The sequence below is a fragment of the Chrysochloris asiatica genome, unplaced genomic scaffold (assembly GCF_000296735.1).
Source record: "Chrysochloris asiatica unplaced genomic scaffold, ChrAsi1.0 scaffold00313, whole genome shotgun sequence".
Classification (NCBI taxonomy): domain Eukaryota; kingdom Metazoa; phylum Chordata; class Mammalia; order Afrosoricida; family Chrysochloridae; genus Chrysochloris; species Chrysochloris asiatica.
Window position 1 is genome coordinate 364,525 of NW_006408831.1, and position 11,029 is coordinate 375,553.

At 43.3% G+C, this 11,029-nt stretch overlaps 1 protein-coding gene across 1 annotated transcript in view; it reads left to right on the plus strand.

Annotated features, from left to right (window-relative positions):
- Nucleotides 1–11,029, plus strand: part of SERINC5 (serine incorporator 5) — a 78,334-nt gene that overhangs the window by 29,897 nt on the left and 37,408 nt on the right. Inside the window, exons 2-4 of the mRNA XM_006875179.1 lie at nucleotides 5,502–5,680; nucleotides 6,148–6,230; nucleotides 9,303–9,396. Coding sequence (XP_006875241.1) covers nucleotides 5,502–5,680; nucleotides 6,148–6,230; nucleotides 9,303–9,396 — 356 coding nt within the window. The remainder of the gene's footprint in view (nucleotides 1–5,501; nucleotides 5,681–6,147; nucleotides 6,231–9,302; nucleotides 9,397–11,029) is intronic.

Sequence of the window (11,029 nt, forward strand, 5' to 3'; positions counted from 1 at the left end):
CAGGATCAGGCATGTTAAGTGTACAGTCCTTAGATCCCAAGTGCCTCTTACCAGCTGCGCCTGCAGCCATGGCTCTCAAGCCCCCTGCCCCTTGGCCTGGCTTCTGCAGTATTATAAAGCTTTTTTAAGATGCTGATAAATGATCAAAGTGCACTACACTCTGCTTTAAACCTCACTTGAAGGCACTCAACTCTAACTATGTGGGTGGACAAACCTAGCTCTCCAGAGGAAGTGTGGGGAGGGAGGCACCCCATTACACATCTAACCTCCTGACTGAAGACACTCAGTTTTACTCACTATGGGCTGGGGAGTGCCCACTCGATCTCATGTGCTGGTTCTGCTACTTCTCTGGTACCCCAGCTTTCTATCCCTGGGATGAGAAGGTTCAATGCATAGGGACCCCAGGCTCCGAAGGGTATGTTCCATCCCCTAGCTCCCTGCCAATCACCCGCCCCCCCCCAAAAGAACTGCTTTATTGATACTGCCAGGTTAAGCCTCGCCACTTGCTCAAGTGCTACTGTAGAAAATACCTGGCCCAAAGCAGCTATGGGAACATCAGAGGAAAACAGAAATCCTGACTTGAATGTGCTGTCTTCTGTCATATCTTTATCTTCACCTGGAAGCTGTGCACTAAGTTTGCCAACAATTCCACCGCAGGCTCTGCAAGCTCTCTGGGAAGAAGGTAGCAAAAGCTGGAGAGCATCCCCAAACCAGAGGAGACCAGTGGCGGGCTCTGGGACAGCGTGGCCAGCCGCAGCAGCTTGCACACTACCCTGACACACACCTGGAGCACTCATAGCACCATGCAGGCTCCCATGGTTTGCTTGAGCACCGCCAGAACACCACCTAGGAAGCCCAGGGCACCATGGATGCAGACAGTGAGCAGATAGACCAAGCTGAAGGAAGCCATGTAGGTGAGGAGGTAGGCAAAGTCCCCCATCAGCCCTACAGACAGTTCAGCACTAAGGAGATGGGCAGAGGGGCTTTAGCAAATGCCCAGCCACCACCACTGTAGCCTGGCCGATGGGTACAGCCCACACGTGCTGCTCCATCAGCTTATGATGGAGCAGCCAAGGTACAAATCCAGAAGTTAGAGGAAAGAGGTAGCCTGGAATGACCGCCAGGCAACCTGTGCCCCGGAGGAAGGACGGCAGGTGGAAGAAGAGCACCTCTGCACATAGGGCCTTCACCACCATGCTGGCATGGCTAGGATTGCCCCCAAATGATGGCGGATGCTGGCCTTGGTCTAGTATGCTTGGAGCCTCCTAGGTTCCAGTCTGGTTCCCACAGTCACTGGACTATGGCCCTAGTGAAGGCTTTGCTTCCAGTTGGGTCAGGCAGTGATCCTGAGGAGCTGACCCTGACCTGATTGCTGAGCCTGACCTGAGGGAAGGCCCTGGGCAGCTTAGGCGCTAGTCTGTGCCCACTATGGGTCTCTGCCAGGTCAACTGGGTGTCACTGAGCTCAGGGCTTGAGTCAGTCAGCACAAGGTACTAAGGTCTATTTCTGGGCCCAAGTTAGATCCAGTCAGCTCCAGTTCAGCTTCCGTTTTGACTTCAGAGTGCCTCCTCCCTTTCGGGGGCCCGTAAATAGGTCCTAAGTCTTTTTCCTGGATGGTAGAGGGATCCCTCCTGCTGCTGAGATGGCAAAATTAACCAGTCTCCTTATTAGATTTCCAAGTCTTTTTTTTACAATCACAATTAACCCTGTTAATAATCACTCACAACTGAATTATATAATCCTTCCAGCATCTTTTCCCACCTTCTCTTACCCAGATCCATCATGAAAAAGGTCATTTACTGAAAGTTACAAAAACTGTGGCTCACCAGTCATCCCCTGGAGCCCCTATACAGGGTCGCTATGGGTTGGAACCCTAGACACTTAACAACAACAACAACAGTGTGGCTAGAAGAGCCGTATTAAATAACTCACTTTACTGCAATGCTAGGCCTGTATGTGCTAGATAACCACCAGTTGTTGATTCCAACTCATGGCGAGCCAGCCCTATGGGTGAGAGTGGAAGTGAACTCTCTTCAGAGACGGTCTGTAGCTTGCCCAAGGTCACATCTGTAGTGGTGGCGTTAGGACTGAAAGTCCAACACAGGCTCAGTGTGCAAACTTGGCTTACACACATGCCCTTGGATGCCCAGAGCCAAACTCAGAGGCAATGCCCTTAGCAGGCACTTCCCCTCACCCTGTGGTGTGGAATCTGTGTACGATGTATATATATATATAGATATATATATACAAAACTGAGATGAAGCTGGGAACAGCAAATCTTTATTTTTTTTCCCATTTCTCCAAATTTTATTTTGTTGTTGAAACTATACAGAGCAAAGCATACACCGATTCAATGGTTTCTACATGTACAATTTAATGACAAGATTACACAGTCTTTTGAATTGTACAGACATTCTTACCTCCCTTTTCTGAGCAGTTCCTCTTTGTTAACATCAACTCAAATCTGGGGACCCCTTCAAGTTCCTACCTAATCTTTCTAGTTGCTGTTGTCAAGTTGGTCCCATAAAGATAGTTCTTAATAGAGTCTAGTACTTAAGGATGAACTTTTTGTTACTAGTTAAGCTAAATTATTACTTGGTTTCAAGATAACTTCAGGGGATATTTTTGGTTCAAGGTTTAAAGATGATAAAAATCTCAGGGCAGTAGTTTTAGGGGTTCATCCATTCTCCATGGCTCCAAAAAGTCTAGAGTCTATGAGAATTTGCAGTTCTGGAACAGCAAATATTTAATCAGAACAAATTTCCCCTGCTAACTTGTTCAGTTGGAGGTGGTTTTTTTGCCTAAAAATATTCCCCACTTACTGGAGGCTAAATGTGCCCAGTCACCCACAGAGCATAAAGGATATCTTGGTTAGCATTTGGAGCAGGGGTTGTTGTCTTACTTTTATTTTGGAGGAACATGCGATGCCACATACTCACCCTTTGATGAGTTAAAAGGCCCATTTGAGATGGATAGGAAGAAACATGGAATTTGGTGGTATGATAGGATATAGTATATTCAAATACTATATTTGACTGGGTACCTATCCAAGTAACACAACCAAATATAGTAACATCTCTTTATGTTGACCTTTTCTGAATATTGACATTCTCCTTGAAATGGAGTTTAGGGAGAGAGGGAACTAGCAGTGGGTTGGGGTGGGGATTTGGAGAAGAGCAGGAAGGTGAGAGGTGGACTGGAGGAGGTGAAAGAGTTGCCAATAGGCATATATGGTAGTGGGGGCAGAGGCTGGCTAGGGTGGGGTGTCAGGAAGTCATTTAAGGATAGCTGGGGTTGCTGATAGAGTTGATGAGAGAAGCAAGGAAAAGTGTTTAATGAATATTAATAGAGCAATGAATCTTACCTAAATGAAACAGCATAACAAGTATAGTTTTTCCTTCGTGACTATAGCCTTCACGAAGGATCTCTGAAACTTTCATTTTGTGTGTGCTTTCCCATTACTTCACCATGCGAAGCTTTTCAGTGTGCTGATTGCACACTCTAATTAAAACAGTGAAAAATTCCGACTCCTCTGCACTTGCCTTTCCTCTGTCTGTCCTCTCTGACTGCAAAAACAGCTCAGGAGTCCAGACAACTTAAATAAACATCAGACCAGCCATCACTTCTCTTCATCTGGTAGAGTTCTGATCAACTCAGTCCTAGTCATTCAAGATAGGGTATGGATGTTGTTGCTGTTATTAAGCGCCGTCGAGTCAATTCTGACTCATAGCAACCCTGGTATAGGGTTTCCAAGGAGCGATTTGGGAGTTTGAACTGTGGATCCTGCAATCAACCCAGCTCATTATCCTGAAGCCCCACACCAAGACTCCAGCATCTGAATAGAAAAGCCATTATCACTATCTCTCTACCCCTCCACCCGAAAAGGAAGAATCCACCCCTACCCTTCACTTGAGCTCTCCTCCAGACTTCTACCTCTATAGAATCTGTTTTCTGCCACTGGTTTGCCTTCTTCATCTGCTACCTGGACTGTTTAGTCAAGGGTTTCTCACTGGCCCTACTAACTCACATGTGTTACCTTTCCAATGTGTTATCCATTTTTGCAGCCCCAAATAATAATGAAAATGTTTCCTTTTGCCTGCAGGATTTGGGCTAAATTTCTTAGTATGGGGTACAATTGGCGTGTCCTGACAGGACTTTGCCTTACAGTAGAGAGCTAAATACCAACGTCGGAAAAAATTATTGTTGTCTCTGAAATTCACATTTAACTGACATCCTATGTTCTATTTGGCTGTCCTCCAAGCATGATAGTTTTCTTTGTAGCCCAGTCAAATACAGTAACATATCTCTTTATGAGTCACCCTGTTAACAAATAAATTGCAGTTGCAGGGATGGAATAAAATAAAACAGTTGATATTCCTTAGGTCTTTCACATCTAGTCATGAAAATACAAGCTCTAGTAGTTAAAGTGCACAAAAAAATGTGTTTTTCCCCAGTGCACTTGTTTGGAAAAACATGTTTTACAGTTCAGATGTAAAAATAGGAGCTCTTTTTTTGGAAGAGAAGAGAAAAGGGAATCCTCATTTAGTGAGATGAGCTCTAATTAAGTATCTTTTGTTTATGGGAATGTTAATAGCTTCCCACCCCCTGCTGTTGAGCTGCTTATGACACTGAGAACCCTAGAAGACAGAGTGGAATCGCTCCTTTCAGGTTTCGGAGTTTGCAGATCTTTATGGGAGCAGACAGCCTCTGAGCAGTTTGGTGGGTTTGAGCTACCAGCTTTGCAGTTAGCAGCCCAATGTTGAGCCCACAGCACTTCAGCCATTATTAATTCTTTAATGCCTTTTCTGTAAGAGAAGCTGTATTTCTTCATTAATATCACATTTCCATTTTGCCTCACGTATTGTTTTCAACTCCTTCCTGCAATGCATGTTTTGGTGGGTAATAGCTACAACGTAACTTCAAAAAGTGTTTTTCAACTTATTTTCTGTTCTGAAGAACGTTCAACTCTGATGTTGATACCATGTTTTGTTTTGTTATGTGGTTAAGTGCCATTGAGTTTAGAAACACGTTTTTACAGTTAACTATGTTGTTGTTAAGTGTCTTTGAGTTGATTCCTACCCATAGCGACCCTGATTAGGATTTACGAGGAGCAGCTGGTGAGCTTGAACTGCCAGCTTTGCCATCCAAACCAACTGCAATCCAGGGCATTAACCCACAGCGCCACACCAGGACTTGAAATCCTTCCATTTCGACATTAATAGACATGTACTACCTGTTGTCATTGTGTAAGATATTTTAAGTATTTTGAAAATGCAGTTAATGAAGACTGAGTGAGTGGTACTTTGTGAACACCATTTTTTAAAAGAAAGATTCTGAGAAAATGAAGAGGTGGATACATATTTCTTCCTAACCCTTGATGTTTTTTTATATACATGGTGCATTTATACTTCTGGATTTTGACTTGTAGGTTGAACAAATGCCCTATGGCAGCACATCTTTTAGTCTGTTTTAACAGAAGACTGGTTTTTTCTCTTTCACAGATTCCCTTTTTTGAAGATATTTGCAAAGGCCTTAAAGCTGGTGACAACTGTGAGAAGCTGGTAGGATACTCAGCAGTCTACAGAGTCTGTTTTGGAATGGCGTGTTTCTTCTTTATTTTCTCCTTACTGACCCTCAAAATCAACAACAGCAAAGGCTGCCGAGCTCATATTCATAATGGGTAAGTCTTGGGTCTTTGTACTGCTGTATTCTGAGCTATATTCTGGCATCCCTTCTACTCATTGGACCCTTTTCACAGCTCTTCATCTAGTTGAAATTGTTACCCCTGATTTTAGGGACGGTGGAACTTATACATGTCATCACATAGTGTCCGAAGAGCTAGTACAATACTCATTGTAACACAACCTACAGCAATGAGGATTTCAGTGGAGACAAAGGGCTTTATCTCTTGTACAAGACCTTTCCCCAGTCCTGCAAAGAAATGGTGTTTTTGCACAATGAGAGGCCATGCCAAGCCTGTCTAATTAAGGGAAAAGGCATTCTTCAGTCACTTAATTACTTCCCCTCGATTTGGAGAGAATATTACCAGTGGGTGGAATCTTGGTTGGACATGCTTACCTTCTAAGAGATCTTTTGTGCTTCCATGAATATCATTTAAATACATTTCCTCTCCCCCCCTTCCCCCAGCTTTTGGTTCTTTAAACTTCTGCTGTTGGCAGCCATGTGCTCAGGAGCTTTCTTCATCCCGGATCAGGAAACCTTTCTGAATGGTATGTTGTTTTTGTTGTGAAGTGCTGACAAGTCGGTTCTGATCCACAGTGATGCTGTATAAGGGTTCCCAAGGAGCAGCTGGTGAGCTTGAACCACCAACCTTGTGGTTCAAACCATCTTTGCAGTCCAGCGCATTAACCCACAGCACTATACCAGGACTCCTTCTGAATGGTATAAATGGGTGTTTTTTTTGTACCTATTTTGTTTTGGACTATTCCTGGTGTGGTGCTATAAGATCAGCACTGGACTGCGAACCACAGTGTCGATAGTTCAAACCCACCGGTTGTTCCTCGGAAACCCTGTATAGGGTTGCTATGAGTTGGGACCAACTGCGGCACTTAACAGCAACAATTTTGTTTTTACCCCTTTTGTAAAATTGTTCAGAGGCGAATCCAGAGTGTCTTTGATATTTTGAATTACTGGTTATTTTGTGGCTTTAAAAACAAACAAATGAAAATCCCTGCCTTGCCTGCTACCTACACTTTATCTATCCTCTCCACTTCTTTCTTGCACCCCACTCTCTTCTCTCCCCTTGCCCTCTTTCCATCTTCTTCCTGGCTGAGTGTTAGAGGACCTTGTATTACTCTGCTGGCTACAGGATTGAAATGATCATTATAAAGGTTATTGTCCTGTAGGGAAAATGAGGCACTTAAGATTTGTTTGAAATCCAGTTTGGCATGTTAGGGTGACTTCATCAGCCAAGTCAGAAGAGGCCCCCGAGAGCTTGCTATTTCTAACCCTAGCCCAGAAAGCTCAGTGCCACAGAACTCAGCTCTGTCCAGCTGTACAGCCACTCAGCTCTAACAGGGATAAGGAAGGCAGCCTCCAGTTTGTAAACTTTATGCAAATCTGTGTAACAGTGGATTAAATTTCTTACTGACGGAACCTGCCAAAATTAATTGCAGCTGAAATAGGAAGGTAGGAAGTCCTTCGTCATATGAGCTTTGGGAGGAGCGGGGATGGGGTAGGGGACATAGTGGTTTAAAGCATTGTTCAACTCAGATGGTGTCACTTTCCAAATCAGGACACCGAGAATACTCACATTGTGTCAGTTTGCAGGGAAGCCGTGCTGCCTCGAATAGCCAAGGGTTCAGCCAGTCATATTGGTTTTTCACATACTCCTAAGGAAATTTTATCCCTTTTGGCCACTGTTTTAAAAATTTTAAACTTTAGTCACAAGGGGAAATGGATATTCCTGTTACACATTTGTTCGTTGAAATTTATGGCAAGAATCCAGTCTTGGAGCAAAAGGATCCTTGCCTTTTGGATATTAGGGGTGCTTTGTCATAGTGGTATTTGTACCCAGTCATGAGTTACTGAAGGAATGTTATTTGTGCCAGTTATCACAGTTACTGGAGGATAAGCACTGAACTACTAACTGAAAGGTTGGTGGTTCTCATCCACTAGTCTCTCCTTGTTGTTGTTAAGTGCCGTCAAGTCAGTTCTGACTCATAGTGACCCTGTACAGGGTTTCCGAGGCTGTAAATCTTTATGGGAGCAGAAAGCCTCCTCTTTCTCCTGCGGAACAGTTGGTGGTTTTGAACTGCTGACCTTGTGGTTCACAGCCCAATTCATAACCACTGTGCTACCAGAGCTCCTTAGTCTCTCCTTAGTTTCTAAGGAAAAATTTAGAAATCCTATATAAGGTCACTAAGTCGTAATTTTCACAGCACTTAACAACAACATCACAGTTACTTTGTAGAATGAGCCCTCTATTTTGAAAGCCCTTTCAAAACAACACCAAACACTATATCTTTCTTTTTTAATTCCCCCCAGTGGCTAGATAAATTTTTTTGCATCAAAAGCATCACCAATAGGTCTTTGGAATCATCTGGCCTATTTTCCATAGCTAGACAGTGTTTATATCTTACTCATTGGCCTGTTGGATGGTTCCTTTTTCAGACACATAGATACCATCCAAACATTTTCGAATATCCTTGTTTTTATCTGTTGTGCTTGCTGAATTTTATATAAGTTCAATGCCATTTCCTTCAAGAGTGAATTCGTCTTTCTGAGTTTAAGATACTGAACAACACCTGAACCCTATGGATGTAGTTTTTATCCAAGAAATTTCAGATTTTAGCAAGAGGCCTTCTCTCTTGGAGAAGTATGTCAGTGGGGAAGTGAGCATACACAGACCTCATTTTGTAACAGAAGCTCAGTGTAACACCCTTGATCATATTCTACATGACTACAGGCTAAAGCCAGTTCCTTTCGATTTCCCCACAATTTGTTGACGCGAAGCCTCTTCTTTTTCTATCCAAGGATTCTGAGTTCTACATTGATGTGAGGAAAGTGCCTCCACATGGTTCCTTTGGGACCCATCACAGTAACTGCGCATCCCTTCAGATGCATGTTGGCATTCTCTGGAATGTCGACAGTCTGGTTGCTGAGAATGGTTTTCATTCTTGCAATTGATGTGGCAAAGAAAGAACATATCAAAGACTATGTCTTAATTTTGTCTAAAAAAGACCAAAAACTGACTGGTTTTATATTCCCCACAGAGGTACTTTTATCTGTTTGAATCCTATGTTTATAATGTGAAGAGGCCTAGAAGTTCTCCAGTCTGCTCAGTTATTTTCGTAGCCTAGCCATGACCCAGGGATGTGTGGTGGCTCATTCAAGGCCACAAACTTTCCATACCAGAGCCAGAAACAGAGCCAGGCCCTTGTCTTTGTCAGATATAGGTGGTATCTAATGACATTTGAACTTTGAGTTGTGAAGTGGTAGATGTTCTTGATTTTAAATTGTGGGTCATTGTGGATTTTATAAATTATTGCATCTGTTAGCTATATGGGAGTTGTAGCGTACAGACTAAGTTTGAAACCAGACTGCCTATATCTAAATCCCAACTACGCCCTTGTTAGCAGTAGTAATTTGACATTATTTACATTAGTTTTTCTTTGTTCAGAGTGCATATAATTGTAGTACCCACTCATGGTTGTGTGCCATACATGCATTAATGTACAATTAGCTTTCAGTAGAAATTGCCGATAGTTATTTTCTGCGTTTTGAGGTAAACGCATGAATCAGTCACCTCGTCTCCTTTTCTTTGATTGTCTTCTCTGCAGCCTGGCGCTTCGTGGGAGCCATAGGAAGCTTCATCTTTATAGGCATCCAGCTCATGTTGCTTGTGGAGTTTGCTCATAAATGGAACAAGAACTGGTATGTACCAGCCCAGAAACCTGAGCGAACTGAACTCATGGACCACCAGCGTACAGCATTGAAAAAGCTCTACCTGGAGCTTTATCATTAGGAACTGACAATCTGCTTACACCCAGAATACTTTCTGCTGGCAGTTTACCATCACTAATTGTCTTTGCCACTCTACTTGAAATCATCACTTAACAGCCACATTACTTAACTGCCAAACCGTGGAGAATCGCGACACAGCCAACTAGACACGTCTTCTGGGGCTTGATGGCACAGTGGTTGAAATGCTTTTTCATTAACATAAATCACTGTCCCCAAAGGTTCCTATCTAGCAGATAGATGTTGTTGTTGTTAAGTGCCGTGGAGTCGGTTCCAACTCATAGCCACCCTGCATAGGGTTTCCGAGGCTGTAATCTTTACGGGAGCAGAACGCCTCCTCTTTCTCCCGCGGAACCGCTGGTAGTTTTGAACTGCTGACCTTGCGGTTCACAGCCCGATTCGTAACCACTACACTACCAGAGCTCCTTATAGATAGTTCCTTAAAAAGCATAATGTTCAAGGCAGACATTTTTGGTTCTAGGTATACCACTGTTTGGGTTAAGATGCCTTTTTTAATAAGTGAGGTCCTACAATACTTGCCCTTTTGTGATTGACTTACTTCACTCAGCATTATGTCTCCCAACTCCATCCCTATTGTAGCATGTATCAAGATTTCATGTTTCCTATTGGCTGAGTAAGTAGTATTTCTTTGTACAAGGGGATTTCAAAACTTTTTTTTTTTTTTTAATGTTTTGTGAATTATGTGATAGTTTACATGGAGAACATTAGCTTTACATTCATCCTAACGTATATCATTTCATTGCCATGGTTAAAATCCCCTCCAGGCATCATCAACCAATCAAAGGGTATACCCTGCAAGCCTGCCCCCTGTTCGTCAGCACACAGTCCCTCTCTCTCTCTCTGGGTCTAAAGTCCCCAGTAGTTCCATTTCTCCACATCATCGTCTCTGCCTCCATCTCTGGTGTCACTGCTTCTCTGGGTAGGGTCCTGCATTCCGCTTTTCTCCCTTAATGGTCCCAGGGACCTCCACTCCTGAACTGCAAAGTCAAACACTCCCCTCCATTTGCTACAAAATGTCTACTTTTCATTTCCAACCCTCACAGTCAGTCCTGATAGTAATTATTCACTATTGTGCCACAAGAGTGCCATCCCCATCCCCTTTCATCAGTCCTGCCTAGACAGATTGGATAATAGTCCGTGGAGATTCTACCTTCCTCCATATCCTCTGGATCTCTGGATCTAGGTTCCCTCTTGAAAGCTTATAAGCCAGTCACTTCTTCTTGGCCTTTGTAGTTTCCCCATTTTGGGTAGCCAATGCTCAAGTTGCCCATCCCTGTTTACTCTGTGTGTGGAGAGAGTGGGAATGATCCTTGCTGTAAAGATTCATTCCCTCTTTTGAGCTACTGCATCTATAGGTGTAGGTCAACTTTATCAAATTGTATCAGATTACTCTTTTTTTTCCCTCTTCTTTCTTTTTCTAGTTGAGTTCTGATCATCCAGCCACTGAAGCCAGGTCAAGTGGGTATTATCTGCAGGTGTGGGCATTCTTGTGCATATGCCCTCACTTCTTATCAGCTGGATTCTT